The sequence below is a fragment of the Camelus bactrianus genome, chromosome 2 (genome assembly GCF_048773025.1).
Source record: "Camelus bactrianus isolate YW-2024 breed Bactrian camel chromosome 2, ASM4877302v1, whole genome shotgun sequence".
Taxonomy (NCBI): Eukaryota; Metazoa; Chordata; class Mammalia; order Artiodactyla; family Camelidae; genus Camelus; species Camelus bactrianus.
Genome location: NC_133540.1, coordinates 108,212,717 through 108,239,405, shown reverse-complemented (window position 1 = coordinate 108,239,405; position 26,689 = coordinate 108,212,717). Strand labels below are relative to the sequence as shown.

The 26,689-nt window shown below is 36.3% G+C and overlaps 1 protein-coding gene across 4 annotated transcripts in view; it reads left to right on the top strand.

The window, feature by feature from the left end:
- Nucleotides 1–26,689, top strand: part of WDR19 (WD repeat domain 19) — a 76,952-nt gene that overhangs the window by 4,904 nt on the left and 45,359 nt on the right. For 3 of the 4 annotated variants that reach the window (XM_074349083.1, XM_010962667.3, XM_045522383.2), the window contains 12 exons: nucleotides 3,552–3,667; nucleotides 7,300–7,415; nucleotides 10,657–10,737; nucleotides 11,897–12,009; nucleotides 12,287–12,460; nucleotides 14,256–14,326; nucleotides 14,790–14,962; nucleotides 15,050–15,164; nucleotides 16,007–16,113; nucleotides 16,848–16,970; nucleotides 22,371–22,520; nucleotides 26,436–26,583. In XM_074349083.1, the coding sequence (XP_074205184.1) occupies nucleotides 3,552–3,667; nucleotides 7,300–7,415; nucleotides 10,657–10,737; nucleotides 11,897–12,009; nucleotides 12,287–12,460; nucleotides 14,256–14,326; nucleotides 14,790–14,962; nucleotides 15,050–15,164; nucleotides 16,007–16,113; nucleotides 16,848–16,970; nucleotides 22,371–22,520; nucleotides 26,436–26,583 (1,487 nt within the window). Of the gene's footprint in view, nucleotides 1–3,551; nucleotides 3,668–7,299; nucleotides 7,416–10,656; nucleotides 10,738–11,896; nucleotides 12,010–12,286; nucleotides 12,461–14,255; nucleotides 14,327–14,789; nucleotides 14,963–15,049; nucleotides 15,165–16,006; nucleotides 16,114–16,847; nucleotides 16,971–22,370; nucleotides 22,521–26,435; nucleotides 26,584–26,689 lie in introns of those variants that run through there. The other variant, XM_074349085.1, reaches the window with a different exon arrangement.

The window sequence follows — 26,689 nt, the reverse complement described above, 5'->3', positions numbered from 1 at the left end:
TGAGGGTGGGGCAGTTCATAAGGGGGAAAAATCCTGGGCAGACAGAATGTATTATAGATCCCTGCTAAGATAGAAACCATTTGGCCATGTGGAAAAGAAAAACTTGTCAATATTTACAGCTAAAACTGTAATTTTGACCTTGGACAAGTTGCTTAACCTCTCTCTAAGCCTCAATTTCTTCACATATACAAAATGGGTTTAATAACAATATCTGCCTCATGGCATCATTTGGCCTGCAGGTGGGCAGGAAGAGATCACACACGGACACTAAGATTAGACTATAATTTGCCAGCTGACTTACCAAGGAATATCTGAACCTAGAGAAAGCAAGTGGCCTTGCAGAGCAGGACCAAGCATAGCTTAGTGCAGTTTCCTTTGACCCTCCAAAGTGATGCACAAGGTATGCATCCACAGGTGACGGTGTCTGACCAACATAAAGTCTTGCTGGATCTCAAAATCTTCATTTCTTGCTCTGTCCTTTTATACTTTGGTACATCACCGTTCAGAAGGATTTTACACAGGCTGTGTGCTTCCATTCAAGAAGATGTTTATAAACATCAAGTACTGGTTCTTGAACCAGATTCAGCATCACGGAGGCTACATCTTCACCCACAGAAAAGTGCATAATTAATCCTAGGTGTTTCAAATTGGCAGCTCTCTGCCTCCCACCATCTATCTTCCCATTTCTTCAGGTCATCTCAGAATTGTTGTAATATTTAATTGTATGCCATGGCCAGGCACCAAAATAAGAACTGAGTGAATGGTAGATGTTACTGTAATTAAGGTGAAATTAAGGATGTTTTATTGTTGCTATTAATATCTAATGTCTAAAGGCCTTTGGCTATAGAAAGGTATACCTACTACTATTTGTTTTTTGTTAATTATCAATCAATCTGATACATTATGATAGTTAATAAACAACATTTTTTGTATTAATTTTTCTTAAATATTTTGCTGACTTAAGTTTCCTTCAAACAATTTAAATTTCATTTATAAATTTTATCTGATTTGATTCTTTGGAGCACTTTAAACACAATTCATAACACATATTCAGACATAATTATTACAAAACTTACTACTACTACTCAAGTATCTTAAATCATTATGTTGACACAATGAATTGAATTTATTTTGTCACTTTTACTAAATGACTTTCATATCTTTTTAGGATTAATTGGTATTTACTCTGACCCTACCTAGGCTTACAGCAGTAATCATTTAGTTATGTATCTGGGATAAAGCAGTCTTTCCAGAGAAAACTCTAAATACAACATCTGGTTCATCAGCCAGTTGGATCTTGGTTAGATCATGGGACATGGTTGCTTCTCCCAAGGCCACTCAGACCTGAGCACTAGTCATCCTACTCAGCCTGTTTTCTAATTGACCTTCAGTTGTCCTATCAGCAAGAATTTTTTAAGCCTGTGTCTTTCACATAGGTTGCCAGTTTTTTGTTTTGTTTTGTTTTGTTTTTTTGGTAGCCAGGTGCCTTTTCCTAAAATAATGTAGTCTTTAAATTTTGCTTGGCCAGAAATACATATGATTATTATACATTGGCCTGCTCTGTTAGCATTATTGGAAACTTACATATTGCTTAGTATCTCATTGTACTTTGTGGGGCCTTTTGGAGGTCTTATCTCCTGCGAGAAGAGAGATGGAGTCTGCTTAATTAGCTCTTCTCTTGAAGACATTTGATTACTTGATCTTCTTGGAATACACTATTTAAGCCTCTTTCTAGTTGGCTGTCGTGTGACTGTTAGTAAGGGTAAACTACTGGATGGACTAATATTGTTACACTGCTCTTACTGTATTTGACCACAGTTGCTGATCAGACCTTGTTCTTGTCATGTAATCCCTCTTTTCTCCGGTACTATTTAGCTCACTCACAATTGTTTTTATTCATGTTTTCTCAGAAGCGGACTCCACAACAGGATTAAATGTGTAAGGTATTTATTACAGTAAATACCTGTGGAGGAACATAGAGGGGGAAGAAGGGGCCAGAAGAGCCATCAGACGATAGTGCATGTCTGACCCTTGTGAAGGAGAGAAGGAAGGAAGAAATGGGCCTAGAAGCAGCACAGTTCTAGAAAGTTCAGCTAGGCCTATGGGGGTCTTTGAGCCAAGGATACCCATCAAAGGAGTCCTGTGTGTCCCAGGAATGGGCCTCAGCAGTATCCCTGCCGTGCTCAGTCGTTGTCTGGGAGCAGCCCATGGGAGGACGTGGCCCCAGCACACTGAGGTGATGGATTCCAATGCCTAGCAGCTGGGGGCCTTGTCAGTTACACTTCTATAGTTGGCGATCTGAAAGGTATATTCTCATGGCTGCCATCCCTACTTAAACTGATAGAGACAAATGCGTATTTATCTTTCATAAAATATGTACTTAATATCTTTTATAAAATATATTATATACTTGATATAATAAACATATAGTCAATTAAAGAAACCTAGCAGCCTGGTATGTTAATACTTTAAATTAAAGTTAATTTTTTAACTAAACATTTTATTACACTCACCTGTTACTACAATTAACTTTTCATGTGCTTTAAGTGAATTTTTGTCCTCCAAATATCTTTATGGTTTTATGGCCTTTCATAAACCAATTTGTTTCAATAGAATATGTAATACTTAATGCTCAAAATCCCCTAATTTAGTCAGAGGAAGCCCCTTTAAGCTTACTCTTTTGTCCTTTTATTATTGCCCTCAACACTCTTGAAAGCCAGGTTGCTTTCTGAAAACAGTTGCACGATCTGTCAGTGGCTCTCAAAGTTTAGCTGCATCCAAATCACCTGGAGAGCTTATGAAAACACAGGCAACTGGGCAACACCCCCAGAGTGTCTCATGCAGTAGGACTGGGGTGGAAACTGCGAACTGGCATTTCTAAAGCTCCCAGGTGATGTTGCTGGTCCTAGGATTGCACTTTCATGACCACTTTTTTAGATCCATTGTTATTTCTTTCCTCAGTATATGGAATGAGCTACTCTCCAAGGAGTTCTGATTCCCTTTGGTAGAGAATTATATAAAAGTTCAATTTGTGAGTCCTAGGATGCACATTAAGAACTGGTGGTAGGCAAATGTGCTTCTACCTCCTTCTGAGCTACTTTCAATAATGACAGAGCTGGAAAATGTATATCCTTTTTCAGGTCATGAATTCCCAATGATTTTTCCAATTTAATATATCATGTTATTGGACCCTACTTTTTTTTAAAGTATGAGATGTTATCATCCATTAAGATTTTTACCACATTTAGAGTTACAATCATCATTAGCAGACAAATTAATAACTATCTCATCATGAGTCATTTCATGAAATTCCATCATGACTGAATTGAAGCTTATATTTATTATGCATTTGTATTTTAAGTACATTAAAGATCACTTTGTAGTGTCTCAAAATGTCTTTATCACTTACTCTTTGTCCTAAAGCATTAAGTTGTGATTTTGTACTTCCACTTTTAAGTAGATGTTAAAATTATGCATGAAGTACTTTTTAAAAGGGCCACTTAGGGGTTATGATTGTGAACTGTCTAGTAATTTATATCTCAATGTTACAGGGATCAAATGTCTTTCCTTCTTTGGTCAAAATTTGGAAGTTTCCTGGCTGTTGGAACTGTTAAAGGAAATTTGCTTATTTATAATCGTCAGACATCTCGAAAGATTCCTGTCCTTGGTAGGTGATGGCTGGAAACACTGCTAAATATTTGCGATGCTTTACGTAAATGTAAATTTTATCACCTCAGATTTTCCTGATATTGCAAGGGAAATTTTGTAATTTAAAATTAAGATTCCCCATACATCGAGCTAAGCTAGAAGGTCCCTCCTCACTCCCTACTAAGAATTTCCCAGGCTACGTAGAACAGGTTGCCCTAAGGCGAGCCTGTGCCTTTGGACACTAGCACATTAATAGCATGCCTTCCATCTGCCCTTTTCTCACCCAGATTGCACCTCTGGCATGGTATAGCTCATATGCATATCAACACATTAGGAGGTGGGCTGAAACATCTGGTGACTTCTTGGACCGAGTATATCCAGATTCCTAATTCTGACCCCTCATTCTCTCCAAACACCAATTTAATCTCTGTGTTGGGTAGGATTTATAGTTGCCTCAGGGTATATGACTGGAGGTATGTGTGTTTATTCCTTCTCTGACCTTTTTGGTTCAGTCTCTTCTATGCCGCTAATCTCTGGTCACTTAGCATCTGCCCTCTAAATACCCAGGAGGAGACAGTATTGATTCTTTTCAATTACTGTAACATCATGCTGGTGAATGGTGAAACCAGGGGGCTTACTTACATACAGATGGCCAGTGTAATTTACTGCTAATGAAAGAATTAAATGCTGGAGATAATAGTGCCCACACAGAGAAAGTGCCTTTCAGTTAAGGACACTTTTCATTTCAAATAATTTCCACATATATGTAGATCTTTAATGTGAATATCTTTAGTGCTCTATAGCTAAACAGGTATGTCACTGATCCATTTGAAAAATTAAACTAAAAAATTTTGTTACAAAAATGAGCTTTCACCATATAAATTAGTCTATTTGACTTCAGTAGCTGTTTTCTGTATCCCACTTCATTTGCAGGTATATCCTACCAGTTAACTTTTAAGCCCCAGAAATTTTGACACTTGAGGTATAAGAAAATAATTTGTCAAAGCTTGATTATTATGTGTCAATATTTGTCATATACACATGATTTTATATGTGATTTTTGTATTTAAATGAATAGTAATTCTAATCTCAATCTTATTTATTAACTATGTAAAGTGGACCTGAAAAGATGCAGGTTAATTATATATCTTAGGTCCTTTAGCTGCCTCTTTCAGAGTTTGTTGTGATTTGTGGCTCTGCCTTTTTTCCTTTGAAATAATTTACTTTCCCAAAACCAAGCTATTCCACTTTTGAAAGCAGCTGTACCATAGCATGATCAGTGAGCAATTTTCACAGTAACTAAACATCTGTTACCTTGTTTCATCTTGCTGATTTATTTCCTTGAACTAACTAGACACAAGCAGTTCTCACTTTGCATGGTTCTAATGTGCATGAATTCCACTGACCACAGTTTATTTAATATTACCAGTCTCCTGATAACCTGATTCAGTTACCGTCATATATTAAGTATGAGTTAATATTAATTAAATGAGTCAGTACATATAAAGTGCCCCAAACACTGTAAGTGTGCACACAAAATGTGTTAACTCTTATTCCTGATGTTAAGGCCAACCTGACTTTTGAGCACTAGAAGAATAGGAGAGATTTTCTTCTTTCTTTCTTGAGTGTAGAAAGAAGTTTGTCTTTGGCATCTTTTCACCTCTCTTGGTGTACTCCTTTTTCCATTCTAGTGCCCATTACTCTGGGTACCCAGCTCCAGTGTATCACCCAAACCCCTTAATCTATGGTCAGCAAACTCTCCTATATCCCAGGCTCTTCTCTGAATAGTCCCTTCACTTTTGTGCTCTGGTCTCCTGATCTGAAATACTATCTCTATAGTCCCGTATTTCTCTCTTCCAAACTCTGGACTCATATATCCAATTGCTTACTCAACATCTCCAATGAGATTTCTAGTAAACACTTCAAATTTAATATCACCAACCCTCCTTTTTTATTTTTCACCAAAACCCTTTTGACCCGTAGCTTTCCCCTCTTATCATGGATGACATTCCATCCTTTTAGGTCTTTAGGCCAAACCTTATCGTCATCCTTGACTCATCTTTCTTATACCTTCCATACTTAATTTGCCAGAAAATCTTGTAGAATCTACCTTCAGATACCTCCAGAATCAAGACTGTTCTCATCACCTCTACTGCTACCACAATGGTGTGGGGCTCAGACATCTTCCACCTGAACTTCTGCAATCTCTTAACTGGTCTCCCTGCTTCAACTCTTGCCCTGCTGTAGAATATTCTCCACCCAGAAGCCAGTGAGCCTTCTACTCAGAACTCTCCAAGGGCTCTCCATCTCACCCAGGGTCAAAGTCAAAGTCCTCACAGTGGCCAGCCAAGCCCTCCATGATCTGGCCCTGCAAACTCTCTGACTTCATCTCTTACTCGTCTTTCTTCACTTCCTGTCCTCCATCCACACCGGCCTCCTAGCTGAGCCACTAACACACTAGGCACACTTTGGCCTCAGGGTCTACTCACTTAACGATTATTTGTTTAAGAACCTACTTTCTGTATACATACTGTATTAGGTTCTATAAGGGGTGCAAAGGATAAATTAGACATGATCTCTGTCTCAGTCACAGCTGAAATAGCTAACATTTGTAGCACTTCTGTATGCCTGGCGCCCTTCTAAGTGCTTTAACTCATTTGCTCCTCAGCCCTATGAGATAGCTCCCCCTATTACCCCCAGTTTTTGGACAATGTGACTAAGCCATAGAAAGGTTAAATAACTTACACAAGGTTTTGCAGTAAGTGGTGGAACCACTTATTCAAATAGGCAGCCTGCTTCCAGAATCTGTGTGCTTAACTAACCTTAAGACTCCTGTGTATTTATCTATCCCGGGACCTTCAACAAATGCCCGCAATGTTAAGTGTGTGACTTCCACCCCAAAATGTAGTTTTTGCACTGGCTAGATTGTTCAATTAAAAAGCATCCTGATACTTAGTGGCTATGTCATATCCCTCACTAGCTAAATGACTATTTTTAACACAAGTCTCACTAAATTAATATTTGTACTTCAGTATTATCATAAATCCTTCTGTGTCCTTTCATTATATGCGAATAGTCAAAACTATGATGTTGAATCTGCATATTCCAAGGGTCTACCACAGTATGAAGCTGAATATAGTAAAAATAACCTCAGTACTTTGAGATTTACTTCTTTTTTTAAAACATTTTTAACCCATTTTATTTATTTACTTATTTTTTATCTTATATTTTTAATGGAGGTTCTGGAGATTGAACTCAGGACCTCATGCATGCTAAGCATGCACCCTACTACTGAGCTATACCCTCCCTTCAAGATTTACTTCTCGTAAGACATTATCATGATGGGTTTGGTTATATGGTAAACAAACTTGTCAAGGGGTGGAACATCTTTTTATGTTGTAGCCTATGCTCATAGCCACATAAAAAGTTGGAAAACAGGATTGCCTTTATTTACTGTTATCTTGATTTACAACTTGGTAATAAACCGTTTTAAATAAGGTTGCTTAGACGCTGCTTTGATGAGATTTTAAATTCTGTATCTGCTTAATTTCCATGGTATATTACCTAAACTTTCAGATTGACATCACAGATTAAAAAAAAATTTTTTTTTGAGAAATCAGTATGTCTGTACAAAAATCATCTCTTTTTCAGGAAAACATACTAAGAGAATCACATGTGGATGTTGGAATGCAGAAAATATGCTTGCTTTAGGTGGTGAAGATAAAATGATTACAGTTAGTAATCAGGAAGGTGACACGATAAGACAGGTAATACAGTAATCTCTCTCTGGTCTGCTCTGTTCACGTTTTCCTCTGAAATAAAGTTTGTCCATCAAAGTGAGCTATAAATTTGAAAATCTCTATATGAGATATGTATATAATTACTTCATATACTAAACATCAAATTTTTTTCTTATGTATTAGGACATTTTTCTTTAATATGAATACTTTATCCAAATATCCTTCTTTGTACATTTCCCATTATCTAGTGTTAGCATGGATTATCAGCTCTGTGGTTATAATCAGACAGTGTATTTGTGAAATAACTCCTATTTTATACATACATATTTACAATGTAAATGTTAACAACTGCACTCAATCAGGTCTGCTTGATTCTAAAGCCCATACCTTTAACTAATATGTTAAATTGCTTCCCAAACTAATCGTGATAAAATACCTATCACCTTATAAGATTAACTGTCAAATTTTGTGGTATAGCTTACAACTCCTGTAGCATTTTTGAGATAGAGGGGAGAAATGGAAGTTGAATTATGACTCTGTAAGAGAGAAGATGATCTAAATCAGTCAAGTGTAGGCTAAACTATTGTAACAGACGCCAAATTATAAGGACTCAGGATATGGTAGTTTGAGTGGCTTTTTCCTCTTTCTTTTTTCTCATATAACAGAGAAGTAGGCAGGTCATCTATGTATCTCTGCTTCACAAGGTGGTATAGGGCCCCAGATTCCTTTCGTCTTATTGCTTTGTCGTTTTCTAGGGTGTTTTGCCCTCATGTGCATAGTTAAAGCTAGCATACGGGTACCACATCTGCATGTCAGCCCCAGGGAAGGGAAAAAGAGAAGTGGAGTGCAAGAAATTTGTGAACAACCTGACCTGGAAGATACAGTCATTATTTCCATTTATACCGTATGACTCGAACCTAGTTATATGGCCCCACCTAGGGAACCTGCAAGTTTAGTCTGCCTGGGTGGCCATGTGCCCTGCTAAAGCTTGTTTCAGTGGACATTATAAGACATGTAGCAATCACTGTCATTCACTCCAAGGCAGAACAGAACAAAGATAAGAGGAAGAACTTATTACAGCTTGTTCATGGCTTGTTCAAGACTGGACTGACTGAAGATTTGGGCTTTGAGAATTTATAGAAGATAAAACTGAACAAAAGTATGATTCTTGTATCTGGAAACCTTTGAAAGTTAGGGAGAAGTAAATAATTCAATCATGTTGAGCAGACCATAGCATGATTACAGTGGTTCTTGAGGAAGATTAATCAGGCATTACTGTATAAAAAAAAAAGCTTCTAGAAACCTTGTAATTTTGATCACTCTATATCAGTGCCATTTAGAATTAGAATGGAACAGGTCCCCCCTCTTGTATCCATATCAGACATCATCAATAGATACTGGCATTTTTTTTAATTCACTGAATCAAGATATGACCTTACAATACTTTTCCATATAACATCCCAGGAAGCCTTTATTGTTCAGACATTATTTACATACCAGATAACTATTTCCCGTTTTAATTTTTACTTATTTTTTATTGAAGTATAGTCAGTTTACAATGTTGTGTTAATATTTGATATATAGCATAGTGATTCTGGTATACCTATGTATTTATATTCCTTTTCATATTCTTTTTCATTATTGGCTATTACAAGGTATTGAATATAGTTCCCTGTGCTATACAGTAGGACCTTGCTGTTTATCTATTTTATATATAGCAGTATCTGCAAATCCCAAACTCCCAATTTATCCCTCCACCCACTCCCCTGCCCTTTCCTCCCTGGTAATTCACAAGTTTGTTTTCTATGTCTGTGAGTCTATTTCTATCTTATAAATAAGTTCATTTGTGTCATTTATTTCCCATTTTTAATCGCTAAGAAGTTGCTTCCAGAATTTAACATACTACATAAGTTGTGATATGGTAAATAAAGCATACATTATAAGTACTGGTTCATTTGGTATTTTCTCTGAATTGCTTTGACTTGGCTGTTCTGCAGAGCACTGCAATGTAATTTGTGTGGATCTATCTTTATTTATCCTGATGAGGACTTGTTTTGCTTCCTGAATCTGAAGATTACTGTCTTTCATCAATTCTGGAAAATTCTTAGTCATTATCTCTTTGAAATTCACCTCTTGACCTTTCTATTCTGTCTTTCTAAAGCAAGTGTTAGGTGTATGCTGGACCTTCTTATATCTCTTAATTTTTTATTCATAGTTTCTTTTTGTCATTCTGTGAAGCCTTCAGTATAATTTCCTCAAATCAGTTCACTTATTTTTCAAATTTGTCTAATCTTCTGTCTAGCCCATTGAGTCTTCTTATTTTAATGGCTCTACTTTTTATTTGTAGAAAGTGCTTTGAAGTTCATTTAAAAATCTGCTTGGACTTTTAAAGAAAGTGTTGTCTTTTTTCATATTTATGAGTCCTTTTATGTTTTTAGTCATTTTAAAAGTATTTATTTTATGATCTCTTTCTGACAATTCTGTTCTTTTTAGATCTGCTGACTCTTGCTCTTGTTGCATTGCTTCTTTGTTAGTTTTCTCATTTTGAATTGTGAGCTCATCTTCAGCAGGGCTTATCTGTGGAAGTTTTTTGCAGCCTTGGGAGAGGCTTTATATTTGTCTTTGCCAAACACTGCAGGGAGTTTCTAGACCACTCAAAGTATAAATCTGAACCTCAGACTATAATGAAGATAGAAGGGGAAGTCTTTGATTTGAAAACAATTTTCTTCTGCCCCAAAGCCCAGCCTGAGTCAAATGGGCTTCCTTATTGTCTCCCTTTACATGCTGCTGCTTTGAAAATCTGCATCAGATATTCAGATTATTTTTCATGAGATAATGTCTTCTGCCAATCTGTGTCATTTGTGTCCTGGACTTTTTCAGTGAAATCTTTTTCTTCATCTGAATCATCACTTTTTCTTCTTCCATATCTACATCACCAGGAATTTCTTCAGCACTCTTAGTCTCCATAGATAGGAGCAGCAAATTTACAAACATGGAGCACAGGAAAGAAACACAGCATCAGTTTCTGCACACACTTTGCTTTTCAGTTTGATCTTTGCTTATGGTCCCTGGAAGTTTTCCTTACCTTCTTTCAAGCTTATCTTAGCCATTTAATAAGATGCGTGTTCATCATCCAGAATTTCTAGATGTTTATAGCAGTGGAATTTTCAGGTTTTAGTCCTATAACAAAAATGAAACCTGTTTTATTAATATAATGAATTTCAGTGTGGGGTTTATTCATCGTGATATAGTATGTTCACCCCTGCAGACACCAGTGAGGTCAGAGCCTAGCGACATGCAGTTTTGCGTGATGAAGACTGATGACCGAGCCTCTGCTGCTGAAAGCATGGTAGGAATTCTAAATCAGATCCATGCCCAAATTATTTTGGCAATTTTATAAGATATACTGTCTCCTTTTCTAGGATGGTTCAGAATCTATAGCGATAAATAAATTATAGATAAATATAGTCTGTCACTTACTAAACCAGTGTAGGTTTCTCAGGCCTAAATGTTTTGTTTTGTTTTTGCTGCTACCTAATATCACGGCCAATGAGGACATCTTCCTGTTACATTATTGTTGCTTATCTCATTCTTATGGTAGCAGAAACAGTGGGGATTACCTTTATAAACAAGAGTATTCATTTCTGTATGATTTTAAAATTTTCACTCTGAGATGTGACCAGAGCTCTGGAAATTATAGTTTTTACTTTTTTAGTATCCTAGATTCATTTTCCCTGCCACATTTTAACATTCTGAAATCCAGATGATTTTCACAATCAATAAGAATATGTTTAATGAAGTAATGTTTCTTTATTTCTTAAAAGCTATTATTAAATTGACAGCATCTGAGAATCAAGGAAATATATCAAAGTGTTTCTCTTTTTATATATATCCATTACCCTTAATGAGCCTAGATAAGTAATGCACTCTTTTCTCTCCCCAACACAGTTACACCGTCAACTGAGAATTACAGTTAAGTGTTGACTTGTGAGTAACAGAGGGATGCTAGTTGAGCCACATTGACCAGTGACCTGCAGGTGATGGAAGGAGTGATGATATAAAAAGCCAAGCTAGATGATCCACACGAGTGTGGATCTGCAATCCCAGATGGCTCAAAATCAAAATTAGATGGCCTTACAAGACTCTCTGTGCTCTTAATATGAATTCAGCTTCTATAGGACTGTGTTAGACTTACATTCCTGTACTGCTCAGTAGTCTTATTAGAGTATAGAGAAATTTTTAAAGTTATTCCATCAAGCTATTTTAACATACTTCCAAAGGTATACTGGATATGTGTAAAGCCAAGAATCCTTCCCAGACTATGTTAGTAAAGTGTTACAAATGTTTTGAGTTAGTCACATTGTTACCCTACTAATTATAACATTTAACACTTCTAAATTTGGCTCATTGTTTTTATAAATTAGGTTTATGCTATTTGGATTTGCTCATTGGCCTTTTCATGAAGTACTGAGTAATTCATTTCAAAATCTCTTAATCTTTCCTGGCAGATAAGTGTGGTAGTTGGCAAGAAAACTCTGTTTCTTTTTAATCTGAATGAACCGGATAACCCAATTGATCTGGAGTTTCAGCAGCACTATGGCAACATTGTCTGCTATAGCTGGTATGTACAAAAGCTCATTACTGAAAGATATCTCTGCATTTTTCCATACTAATTATAGTGTATTTAATTTTTGTCTGTAGCATTTTAACTTCTATATATAACATTTTCTGGATTACAGTCTATGATCTAGTATGTGAAACTACCTAGCCTGTTATCTGACAAATAGGCCCTTGATTAATTATGTTCTCACTCCTTAGTTTTAAGGTACTTGCTTATTTACTGTGCTGCCAATGATAGTTCATTTCCCTTTTTACTGTATTATTGCCCTTCGCTATAGGTATGGTGATGGCTATATCATGATTGGCTTTTCACGTGGAATTTTTGTGGTCATTTCCACTCATATTCGAGAGATCGGTCAAGAGATATTTCAGGCTCGTGACCATAAAGATAGTCTAACCAGTATTGCAGTATCGCAGACCCTTAACAAAGCTGCTACGTGTGGTGATAGCTGGTAAGTTATATTCATATATTCCCAGGAAAGCTTATATAAGGAATATTCAAGAGACTCAGCAAGATGTTACTGGCTAATATGAATCTGTCATTCATACTTGCACTATTAGAACATGTTTGCAATTAAAAATTTCTAAGATGCTTTTACCTCTGCCTTTCACACTCAGGGCAAAACCCAAAATACTAAATGTGTACTAGATACAAAACCAAAAATGGAGTATGCTTGAAAATTCATCTTTAAAATAAGCACTTCTGGGTAACGTGGAGCAAGCACGCTCCGCCCTGTCTCTCTCACTGAATACAGCTGTAAAACCCGAACAGAATCTGTGGCACAGCTACTTAGGGACTCTGAAAAGTAAATAAATAGGCAGATTGGAGAAAAAGACCAGAATTTGAAGTACCACTGACCCAGTGGTGAGTTTCCCATTTGTCTTCTGGTCTCCCTCAGCCAGGACTCAGGGCAGCCTGAAACGTGGAAGCCAGCACCAGAAGAGAGTCAGAGGGAGCTCTGAGCGAAGCCCTCTAGTTCTGGCTCAAGTTGCAGGAAAGGGAACTCCTAACGCTGGGAGCTGGAGGAATCCCTCAATTTTCTTTCTTTCTTTTTTATTTTTTTTTTTCCTTTATTCTCTCATGCCCCATCCACCATACACTTCCACCATTTCAGTGGCAGCAAGGACCCACAGGCACCTAAAACTCTGATGAAGGGTAACCTTCCTCTCCAATTGGAGGAGCTGTGGTCCCGAAAAGGTGGGGACACCCCTGTTTTTTATGTTTCTCTCTGTCCTCTCGCTGCTTGGCTACAGATATAGGTGCAGTTGTAGAAAGTACAAGGAAGAGAAGAGTAACTAGAATCCCATCTTTCGTGCTCGAAGACCAAAATAAAGGAGCCCCAGGGAACCAGATACCAGAGAAGTCCTGGAGAAGGAGGAACTCTGGAAAGCAAGCCTATAAATATATTTACGAACTCTCAGGCTCGCCTCTGAGCTGTGTTATGTGTCTCATATCCTCAAACCTACCAAAGACTTTGAGAACTGAACTAAGGGATAGATCATAGCCCAGGTCCTATACTGGCTACTCAGGCCATACAGAGACATATCTGAAAATCACTGCAGACAGTTTGGTAATGGAACTGACATTGAAACCATAACCCACAGAAGTCTGGTTGAAATGTGTGGCCCGAACCCAACTGGGCTCATTGCCTGCTTAAAAATAAATTAATTAATTAACCTTCTCCATTGGATTTAAATAAGACACAGAGTCTCATAATAACATAATACTCAAAATGTCCAGAATGTAACCCCAAATTACTTGACATATGAAGAATCAGTATAATTTTAACTTGCTTGGAGAAAGGCAATTCAAAGATGGCAATGCCAAGATGATACAAATAGCAGCTGTTATAAAAGTGCTCCTAAGAGTAAGGGCTAGCATTCTCAAAACAGATTGAGAGGCAGTCTCAGGAAAGAAACAGAACCTATAAAGAAGAACCAAATGGAAATTTTAGGACTGAAAAAAATATAATTAATGCAATGTTTCTAAGCTGTAGATCAAAGAACTAAATTGGGCACAACCACCCCCACCCCACCCCTGCCACCTCAGGAAAAAGAAACAAAAAATTTAAAAGAGAAAATATAATTAAATATAGAAATGTTAATATTTTCTTAGCTTAACCTAGTAGATCCTCATGCATCCCTTTTTGGAGAACACCGACCTGTTCCACAGCTTATAACTATTCGTGAACATAAACAATTTTACTTAGCACTTGTATTTAAAGTATATATGTTTTTATTTTTCAGCATTAAAATTCATGACTTGGCAGAATTGAAAGACATGTATGCTATAATCAACCTGGATGATGAAAATAAAGGTACTGATTTTTCTGAAGCAGATTGATATTTGATCCTTTTGATTACAGAGAGTAATGTATTTTTTACTGTATGGTTTGCATTCATTGTAGGAGGAAGTAAAATTAACACCTATCATTGGAGTTCCCTATATAGCATCCTTATTTTAGTAATTACATTGAGTCATACTCCTTGACTAGAAGGATATAAGTCCACTTTCATTCAAAGATTTCTGAAGTGTTTTATCTCAATTTCCAGTTGTAAAATCTAAATTTTACATACCTTCCCTCTGAGCCAGTGTTGAATGAATCTGGGCTCATGTTCATAAGCCAATCCATGGTGAATGTCCTAGTCTAAATAAAGACTAAGCTATTTTAAAATTTTGAAGATTTTTAGACTTCTGGTAGCTCAAGTGAAAACATTGCTTGTTTGCCTGCAACAGCATACCTGTTTTTGAATAACCCTTTATTTTGTCAATTATTTCAGGGTTGGGCACCTTGTCCTGGACAGATGATGGCCAGTTGCTGGCACTGTCTACCCAGAGGGGCTCACTCCATGTTTTCCTGACCAAGCTTCCCATCCTCGGGGATGCCTGCAGCACCAGGATTGCACATCTCACCTCTCTCCTTGAAGTCACCGTAGCCAACCCTGTTGAAGAAGTATGAAAATGGTGTTATTTTTATTTGTTAATAAAATCAAAACCGTTTCAGCAGTTGATTTCCGGTTGTTATTTTTCTTTGTCATAGGAGCTTCCGATCACAGTTTCTGTCGACGTGGAACCCAATTTTGTTGCAGTGGGGCTTTATCACCTGGCTGTGGGAATGAATAATCGGGCTTGGTTTTATGTCCTTGGAGAGAACGGCAAGTCTAAATCCAATTATTTTCTTGTCTAGCATATAATTTCTGTTTTTATTTGGGAAGCACTGATAGTTTCTTTTAAGACCAAGTCTTTCACTCTTTTTTTCTTCAGACATCTCTTTCTTAGCTTAAATTGTTTTGTGAATCTTCCAAAAACTTTGCATAATTTTTGGAAAGGTTTTATTCTTTACCTTTGTAGTGATCTTTAGAATTGGACCCTGGATTCAAGTTCCCTTCTCCCCTTTTAAGCTGGGCGACTGTAGACAAACTCTTTACCCCTCTGAGCCTTGGTTTACCTATCTGGAAAATGAGGATTCTTCTACTTGTAAGGGGTCATGAAGAAAATTAAATGCAATGAAATGTGTGATGTGCTTTTTTGCACAATGACTATCTCAGGCGTTGGTCTGGTAGGTACTTAGTAAATGTTGATTCCCTCCCCACTTTATTTTTTGAATAATGACCATTAGCATCTAAAGGGAGCTTGCTTTTTCTTCCATCCTTTTTCCCACCCCTTTCCCTACTGGAGATCAGGTATCCCTTAGCAATAATGCCAGAATTATCCTCAGATAGAGTATTCCATTAAGCTTATTATCACTATGGCTTAATTTTTGGTTGTTTTGCATGTGATTTTATCTTATATTACTTTGTTTCTTGTGAACCATTATGGAATTCCTGGAGGCGAATTTATATGGCAACTAAGATTTTCTTTAGACTGGCTAACGTAAACATTTTAGGTTCAGAATATCCTTGCAAAGGTGCACATTTAAAAATTATTTGCAAATTTTTTATATAAGATAATTTTATTTACATTTTAATGCATTGTTTGTTTTCTTTAACTGCTACAGCTGTTAAAAAGTTGAAAGATGTGGAATATCTGGGGACAGTAGCCAGTGTTTGCCTTCATTCTGACTATGCGGCTGCACTTTTTGAAGGCAAAGTCCAGTTACATTTGGTAAGTACAATTTTGATGTCCCAGAGGTGCTCAGATATGTGATGACCATGAACAGTCTAATGTCTTATTATCAAGAACTTTGGTCAAGAAGCAGCAGTGTACAGACTAGCTAGAAAGCCAGGAGTGGACAAAGGATTAATAAACTTTACCTTTCTGCATGAGATGTTCAATAAACTCGCTAGCTCTGTTCCCAAGAAACCTGGCAGAGCATCAGCTGTACTACTCACAACATTGCTTGTGGTAAAAATGACCATGTAAACTGCATCTAGAAGGAACTCGAAGTAAACTATACAAACTAATGGGAACACCATTCGTCTGGGTTCCTGGAATGCCCTGGTCCATGTATTCGGCATGTCACTTGTAGGAATCCTTGAAAAGATGGCTGTTGGTTGTTCAGGGGATATTGGCCTCTGGAATATGGGGCTTCTCAACCAGGGCATCTCCCACATCTACTTCTTGGCTCTTTGCTTCTGGGAATCCAAAGAGATTAGCTCCTAGACCTTTGCAGAGCTTGTGGTGAAGACTCTTTTCCCACTAACAGGGTGTCTAATGCTGCCCTGCTGGCAAGCTGGGCTTCCTGCCTGATGTCTTTCTGAGTAAACTGGTGTGTGGTAGTCTTGTGGGTCTGAATGTTTAGTTGACCTTAAGAAAAAGGCTCTCCCCTATCTCCTGTATATTGCAGACCAAGTATATTCAGATAAATCTATGAGCCACTGTTATTCTTTATGTTTTAGATAGAAAGTGAAATTTTGGATGCTCAAGAAGAACGTGAGACTCGGCTGTTCCCAGCAGTGGATGACAAGTGCCGGATTTTATGTCACGCCTTAACTGGTGATTTCCTCATCTACGGTACTGATGTACGTATTGGCCTCTTTAATATGGAACATGGGGGAATTTCTCATTTTTACTTTGTACTATAAGATATTTATTTTATATGAATATATACTGTATATAATACAAATATATAGATGTTATATATAATTATAATATAAACATTATATATTTACATAGAGCACATAGCATGATTTGCTAACATCAAGTGCTTTTATGATGATAAGCAATTTTGATGGCACAGTGAAAAGGGCAGACTTTGGAGTCTGGAAAATCTAGACTCAAATATTAGTTCTCTTACTTGCTAGTTGCTGCCTGATGCCTCCCAGCTTCATTTTCCTTATCTAGATGCTTTCAGGATTTACTTTGATGACAAACGTTAAGACACCTCATTCAGCTTTAGATCTCCAGTGCCTATATCTAGTAGGCATTTGATAAATATTAAAATTAATTAAATATTGAGAATCTCACTTCAGTCTTTTGAACTACCAATACCATATACTTCTAAATATTGCATTAGCCACATGTACATAAACCATAGCCATAGTAATAGCATCTTATATTTGTAAAGAGTTTTCAAAGATTTTTCAAAGCACATCATACCTGTTACCTTGTTGCTAAAAGAATGCAGTGAAGTTGGTTAAAAAAAAAAAAAGGCATTGTTTTCCACATTAGAAAAACAGTTATTCACTGTTTCAATGGTTCCATTTTCTCACATTTAAAAAAAAAAAAAATCATGTTTTAAAACATACTGCCATAAGAGAGACTTTTAAAATTGAAGTTTAACCTAAAATGATCAATCTTTGTCCTAATATACGTAAGTAGAGTAGGTCTTATATATGAAGTGAAGTGGTAAATGATATGGTAAATAATTAGTAAATACAGTACATTTGTATGACACACAATGGTTTACAGAGCCCTGATCTCACTTATTTTATCTCATGAAAATAAACAGGAAAGTTTTAGTGATGAGGACACTGAAGATTGAGAGGTTAGTAAGTTTGTAGTAGAGGTGGACTGGAACAAGCAAGATTTCCTGATGGAAAATCTCTTCCCACTATGCTACACGGCATTTTGAAGTAAGAATCCAAAGTGTAGTACTCTGCCAGTAGTGCAGCATTTATCTCAATCTCATTCTTTTTTTTTTTCAGTTGAGATATAATGGACATATAACATTATATGAGTTTCAGGTGTACACCATAATGATTCAGCGTTTGTATATATTGCAAAATGATAACTACAATAAGTCTAGTTAACATTCATCACCATACATAGTTACGAAATCCTTCTTTTCTTATGGTATACCTTATTCTTGAGTGATTCTGAAAATGTCAGTGTTTTTCAGCAGCTTTGTTGGTGTGTAATTGATATACAATAAACTGCACTATTGAAAGTCTCCAGTTTGATACTTTTGACATATGTATACACGTGTGAAACACCATCAATTCAATCAAAATAGTGAACATTTTCATCACCCCCAAAGGTTTTCTCATGTCCCTTTATGATTCCACCTTCCTATTCCTCCCCACTAAGTGCTTTCTGTCACTGTAAGTGAGTTTGTATATTCTAGAGTTTTACGTGAATGGAATCATATAGAATGTACTCCTTTTGTGAGGCTTCAGTATAGTTATTTTGTCAGTAGTACATTCCTTTTTCTTGTTGGGTAGTATTCCACAGTATGTGTGTATTATAATTTGCTTACCCATGAACCTATAGATGGACATTGGGGTTGTTTCCAGTTTGGGATATTTACAAAGAAAGCTGCTGCAAATAAATTCATGTTTAAGTCTTTACTTGGACATATGCTTTCTTTTCTCTTGGATAAGTAGAACGCTACATCATATGGCATGTATATGTTTAGCTTTTTAAGAAAATGACAAACTCTTGTCTAAATTTGTTGTACCATTTTACATTCCCATCAACAGTGGATGAGTGCTCCGGTTCCTCTACGTCCTTACTAACACTTGATGTAATCAGTATTTTACATTTTAACCACTCTAGTAAGTGTGTAGAGATAGCTCATTATGATTTTAATTTGCATCTCACTAATGGACTAATGAGATAGAGCATCTTTTCATATGCTTATTTGCTATCTGTATATCTTTGGTGAAGTGTCTGTTCAGATTTTTTTTTTACCAATTCTTAATTGATTGTTTTCTTACTGAGTTTTGAGTGTTCTTTATATATTTTGGATTCAAGTCTTTCATCATATATATTTTTTGCAAGTATTTTCTTCCCAGCATGCAAGTTGTCTTTTCATTCCCTCAACAGTGTCTTTCAAAGAGAAGATTTTTTTTTCTTAATTTGGACCAAGTCCAGTGTATCAATTAATTTTTTTATAGATTTTGCTTTTAGTGTCATCTCTAAGAAATCTTGGCCCAACCGAAGATCACAAAGTTTTTCTCCTATGTTTTCATCTAGAAGTTTTAAAGTTTTATGTTTTACATTGAAGTCTGTGATCCATTTTGAGTTAATTTTTGTTTATGCTGTGAAGTATGGATCAAAATGGGGATTTTTTTTCTTACATATGGGTATCCAGTTGTTACAGCACCATTTGTTGAAAAGGCTGTTCTTCCTCTATTGAATTGACTTTATACTTTTGTCAAAAATCAGTTGTCCATAAATGCATGGGTTTCTTTCTGGACTTTCTGTTGATTCTTTTGATCTATTTGTCTATCTTTACATCAGTATCATGCTGTTTTGATTACTGTAGCTTTATAATAAGTCTTAAAATCAGGTAACTTTCGTGTTTCCTTTTCAAAGTTGTTTAGGCTGACAGTTTTTTCTTTCAGTACTTTGAAGATGTCATTCCACTGTCTTCTTGCCTGCATTATTTCCAACAAGAAATCTGTCCTCCTTATCTTTGTTCCTCTGTGTGTAATCTCTTTTTCCACAGGCTGCTTTTACTGTTTTATCTTTATCACTGGTTTGGAGCAATTTGATTGTGATGTGTCACGATGTAGTTTTCTTCATATTTCTTGTGCTTGGGGTTGTTGAGCTTCTTAAATCCAAGGGTTTATAAGTTTAATAAAATTTGGAACATTTTCAACCATTATTTCTTCAAATGTTTCTTTCTCCCTCGTTTTGCCCTCCAATTTCAGAAATTCCAATTACACACATATTAAACCTCTTTAAATTATCCCACAGTTGATGCTCTTTAAATTTTTTCAATTCTTTTTTCTCAGTTTCATTTTGGATAGTTTTTGCTGCTGTATATCAAGGTCTCTAGCCTTTTTTTCTGTCATGTTTAATCTGCCAGAATTTCTTCCATTGTATTTTTCATCTCAGACATGGTAGTTCACTTGCAGAAGCTATATTAGAGTCTGTTTTTATATCTTCCATGTCTCACTCACCTTTTAAACATATGCAGTGTAGTTATAATAACTTTTAGTTACCTTGTCTGCTGATTCTAATATCTGGGTCAGTTCTGGGTCAGTTTTGATTGATTAATTATTCTCCTCAATATGAGTTATGTTTTCCTGAGTCTTCGCATACATGGTACTTTTTCCTTGTGGGATGCTGGATGTTTTTGTATTCCTAAAAATACTCTTGAGCTTTGTTCTGGGATGCAGTTAATTTGCTTGGAAATGGTTTAACCCTTTTGAGCCTTACTTTTGTGATTTGTTAGGCAGATGTGAAACACTGCTTAGCCTACAGCTAATTATTTCCCACTTTTGAGGCAACATCTTCCTGAGAACTCTACCCAATGTCCTGTGAATTACGAGTTTTCCAATCTGGCTGTTGGGAACAGTCACCATTCCCAGTCCTGTATGAGTGCCAGTCACTGCTCACTCTAATTCTTTTGAGTGGTTCTTTTCCCCAGCATCAGCGGTTCTCTCATATGTATACAGTGATCAGTACTCTGCTGAAGACTCAAGGTAGACCCTCTGAAGATCTCCCAGGTTCTCTCTCAGTGCAGCTTTCTCCTCTCTGGTACTGTACCCAGTAAAGTCTAGCCATCGCCCCCTCTGCCTTCACCGGATTCTCAGCTTTGTATCCTCAATTCAGGGAATCACGCTCCGCTTGCATTTTCTCTCCTTTAGCGATGGCTTGGAAACTCTCTCAGGGTAAAGTTCGAGCAACCATAGGATTTACCTTGCTTGTTTCCATCTCTCAGAGATCATTGTCCTCTGTTGCCTCATTCCAATGTCTTGAAAACTGTTTTCTTCATGTATTTTGTCTGTTATTTTTGGTCATTTTGGGTGGGAAAGTTAAATCCAGTCTGTTTTTCCATCTTGGCCTGAATAGAAGTCCAAGATGTTGTCACATGTTTTTATCTTAATTAAACTTTTTATTTAGAGATCATAGTAGATTCACATCAGTTGTGAGAAACTATACAGAGAGGTCCTATGAACCTTTTTCTTAGTTTCCCCCAGTGGTACTGTTACATTATGTACCACAAGCAGATATTGACATTAACAGTCAAGATATAGAACAGTTCTGTCACCACAAGGATCCTTCCTGATGCTCTTTTTTTTTCTACACTCACTTCCCTCCTGCCCCTACCCCATCCTTAATCCCTGATAACAAATAATTTGGCTTTTCTAGTCTATTCCAATGACCTATGAGTCTATCCCTCTACCAGTACTGCACAAATCTTGATTATTATAGCTATAAAAAAAGTCTAGAAATTTAATAGACTATTTTTCCCACTTTATTCTTTTTTCCCCAAAAACTGTTTTAGCTATTCTAGTTCTTTTGCTATTATATATAAATTTCAGGATAAAATTTTTTTGTAGATACTTGTCTGTGTCTACAAAAAAATCTTTTTGAGATTTTTGTTGAAATTGTATTAAACCTGTATATCAGCTGGGGAGAAATAACATGTTTACTATGATGCCTATCCAAGAACACAGTATACATCTCCATTTATTTCAGTCTCTTTGATGCTTTCATTAGTGTTCTTCAGTTTTCAGCATATAAGTCCTATGCATGCTTTGTTAAATTTACACATAAGTATTTCATTTTTTTGAGTGATTAAAAATGGTATTCTATTTTTTAAAATTTTGATGTCTACATGTTTGTTGCTAATATATAGAAATACAGTTGATTGTATCTGGTGAGTTTGGTTTTTTATTTTAACTTGATTTTCTAAATTATTAATAGCAAAGAATTTTTAAATAACATGATTTGAAAGTCACTCTTAATAAAGGTGTTGCCTACAAGTAGAAAATCTAAAAATCAAGCTTTAATATCACTAAGAATATTAGAATTGATAGACTGTTGAATGTACGTTCTCATTTTACTTATTTTCTTGGGTCTCTACTTTGCTTATATAGTAAATATTATTCTTAGACTCTTCCTCGATCAAAAATATGACAATTTTTTCTCTTCAAATTAGGAAGTATGTTTAACATTAATGCTGGAAGTCAGTATTTTCTTGACAACCTTTTATTTCTCTGACTGTATTTTTTTTTTTTTTTTAGACTGGTGTCATTCAGTATTTCTACATTGAAGACTGGCAATTTGTTAATGATTATCGACATCCTGTCAGTGTGAAAAAGATTTTTCCTGACCCAAATGGGACCAGATTAGTTTTCATTGATGAAAAAAGTGATGGATTTGTCTACTGTCCAGTAAGTCTAAAAAAGTTTTCAAATGCTTGTTTAAAAAAAAATGCAACATATAAAAAAAAACTGTTTTTTGAATATATTTTATATATAAAATTATTTTCTCTTAAACAGTGCCAAAGATTATAGTACTTTGTTATCATGTTTGTGATATGTTTGTGATCTGTTTTCTGTCAATTTACATCAAGAAAACTGTTTCCATGATTTTGTAATTTTTAGTGTCAGCCCCAGAGAGATTTTTTTTTAATGGAAAGAATAGTTGTTGTATTCTACACCACTTTAACCTTGTTTACTGCACAGTATTGCAGCATATCTCTAGGTGCGTGAGTTTTCTCTCCAGAACTGCAGTAGCTTCAGAGGGCAGGGACTGTGCCCTGTTGTTACTGCTCACCTCAGATTATTTTCTTCTTCCATTAAAGATCTGGAACATAAATGTGTTTTGTATTAGGTGATTAAAAACAGATGAATCCATTTTTAGACTTAGTTACTCTTCTTTTTAAATATCCTCAACTTTTTAAAAAAATATAGATTTAGAAAAAGGATTTGTGTTTTTACATCATCTACTATACTTGGACTTTTTAATTTATTTTTGATATCCAGGTGATGGTATTTAGTATGTTCTTGGTCACAGCTCACATTACCTACAGCTGCTCTCGGGACCCATCCCTAATAGCTGGTCCCCAGGCATCTGTCCTTCACCATAGTGAAGACATGATCCAGTGAAGACAGCTCTCCTCCCACTAGACACTCTCCTAGGTAATACGACTTCCTTCCTTCTGTTTCTCTCCCTCCCTTCTGTTTCTCTCCCTCTCTTCCTCTCCTTCCTGGCTTTTTTTCTCTTCCCTTCTTTTCTTTTCTATTTTTCCCTTTCTTTTCCTTTCCTTCCTTCTTTTTTTTCTTTTCTTTTCTTTCTTTGACAGATATAATACTTTCCACAGGAGTGCCTGGATTAGTTATGCAAAATTCCTCATGTGCTAGTTCTTACTCATCCCATTCCTCAGTCACAAAACAAATGAGGAAAAATAACTTAAATATAAAGATAACCTTGAGTTCCCTCTACCTGATAAGGAAATTCAATCTTGTAAAGATTCCCTTTCTCTAACAGGGTACAAGGAAACTGGGCTGCCTTGCTTCCCTATGTAGGTTCACTGCAGGTTGATGCATTTTTCTTCTCCTTTTACAGTTCTCCTTTACTTGATAATTTCTGTCAAAAGGCTAGAATTTCCTCTCTCATGGGGTTGGGATGAGATCTCAGTGAGCTGATTTTTCCAAACATGTTATCTGGCACAGAGTAGCCACTTAGCAGGGGTTAGTTAAAGCCCTTTACCTCTTTGCCACCACCAGCCCTCGAGGTCCAGAATTTTCTCACTCGTTGCTGTTCATCCCTAATCTCTTTTCCAACTTTAACCTGCAACCCAGTTAAGTTAAAAAGAAAAACCCTGGAAAAACAAAGTCCACACAGAAGAATGACTCCACCAGAGCACAGGCTCTCCCTACCCCAGCATGGGGTGGAGTGTGTGCTTCTTTCCAAACTAAGATCTCATTGATAAGTTAAAATTTTAGGTTGTTAGATGAGATATCTGAGGGCTGTGTGGTGCCCACAGGAGTAAGTCCCTCTTTTAAATAATATCTAGACTTTCCTATGAGTAAGGCCAGCTTGGCAGGGAAGGGAAAGGAGGGCTAGTGGCTCAGAGCCTCCCCCATGGCCTCAAACCCAAGAGGAGGCTGTGCTAAGGCCCTTGGACCCTGGACCAGAGTGCTGTGCATTTTATTTGATTTTAACACCTACCCCATCATAGTGTGCTACTATTTCAGCTAACTTTTCCCCTCAACTTCAAAGAATTTGAGACAAACACTGCTTTGTGATGTACACATGTGAAAGTATATAATAATTCAAAGTACAACTATTCCTCTTTAAAATTCTTGTATATACTCACAATTTCCCTCCATACGTAGATTTATTCAACCTCTTTTCCCTCACTATGTGGATGGTAAGGAAGTGACTCCTGTTATAAATTAGAATTGGGAGAGATGCCTTTTTCCCTACACATGCCCTGATAAAACAGCCTTCCATCCCATCACTCCCTGTACGCCCATAAAGGATGACTTGTGGTACATTGTAGAAAGTTCACAAACGGGCAGTAGAGTGTAGTAGTTAAGTGCATTCACAGACAGACAAACCTGAATTTACGATTAGTTATAACAACAACTAATATTTCTGTGCTGAGTATGCATTCCATATATCAGGGATCTTTTTTAATCCTTACAGCAGCCCCAGGGATAAATACTTGTATCATCGCCGTTTTACAGAGAAACTAAGGCATAGAAAAGATAAGTAACTTGTCCAAGGTCACACAGGCAGCAGATGGTATCAGTGGTGTGAGCCTGCTCCGGCTTCCTCCAGGGCTCTCACTTTGATTGGATTCCCCGTTTCCCCATCTATAAAATGGATACAAGTTCCAGTATCTACTTTGTAGGTTGTTGTATAAAAATCAAATGGGGTGATATACATAAAGCTTTCACAGCACCTGCCACACAGTGAGCGCTTAAATGGTTACCCTTTTAAAAAAATTTCTACCATCAGTCCTCTGGCATTGGTGTGCTCATCCTTACAAACTGAGAGTCAGCATGACAGAGCAGATAGAAGCATGAACTGTGGAGCCAGACTGCCTGGCTTCTGACTCTTCAACATACTAGCTGGGTGACTTTGGGCAGATTTCTGGGTGCCTCTGTGTCTTCATCTGCAAAATGGGCACAATTATAGTATCTGTCTTACAGAGTAAAAGATTAGAATTAAATGTGTATTAAATTATATATATATTTTACGTATCTAAAAGTAATTATATATTAAATTAAGTACAATTTATAAAATAAATTAAGTAAATATAAGTACAATAAGTGTAATTAGATGTAAGTACAATACCTGGTAAGCAGCACTATCCAATAGAAAGACGATTTGAATCCCATATGTAATTTTAAATTTTCTACTAGCCACATTTTTTAAAAAAGGGAAAAAGAAACAGGTGAAATTAATTTTAATATTTTTAATTTAACCCAATATTATCATTTCAGTATGTAATCAACATAAAAATTATTGTGATGTTTTACACTCTTTTTTTTTAATACTGACTCCTTGAGATCCAGTGTGTGGTTTACAGTAACCCACATCTCAGTTCAGACTAGAATTTGGACATTACAGTACTCAGTAGCCACATGTGGATATTGAATAGTGACTACTACTATATTGGACAGGACAGCCCCATAATATTAGTTATTATGATTGGTAGGAATTTTATATTTCATTCTTATTTTGAGAGGAAGATAGATTATGGAGGAGGCAGGTGTTTCTCAGTTCCATATTCAGGATATATATAAGCCTATCTGCCTGAGGTCACAGGGCTGTGTGGATTGATTTTTTTCATAGCTTATATTTCTGTAACTGTTTGTTTGTTAGAATGCATTGTAGAGAAGTCTTTGAAATACAACACACCAAATAAAATTTATTTAAATTTCAAATCATATATGAATTAATTTGTTTCTTCTCTAGTTGAAGCATTTCTGGACCTAGTATTATTGAAAATTGTCTGAACACAAATGTGTTCATAGTTTAAATTTCCATCATCTTGAGCAATTTCAATTATTTTTCCTTAACCTAAAGTTTTCTGTCCAGACTTGTAGTTTTTCTTAAAGATTCGCCAAATCGTAGATAAAACCCGTGATTTTCCATATAACCACAGTTTTTTCAAGCCTGGTATGGAGATGGGAAAAGAAGCTTACCTTGGGGTGTTGTTGAGCTGGTACCAATATGGGTGGTAAGCTTAGCCAGCTAAGGCTGCGAACAGGCTCCTTTCTACGAAGGCAAATAAATGATAATGATTCAAGTACAGACTCAGGGCAAATCTGTAAATCCTTATTTTGTAGGTTAATGATGCTACCTATGAGATTCCAGATTTTTCACCAACCATAAAAGGTGTTCTTTGGGAAAACTGGCCAATGGATAAAGGTGTGTTTATTGCCTATGATGATGATAAGGTGTACACTTACGTCTTTCACAAGGACACCATACAAGGTACTTAATCGCTTTTTTGTACATTTGTTGAGAAATAAACTTCCATTGCAGTGAAATTAAAACACTTCTTTCTGATGCGTGTGCTGAGTATTAGCTTTCAGCATTA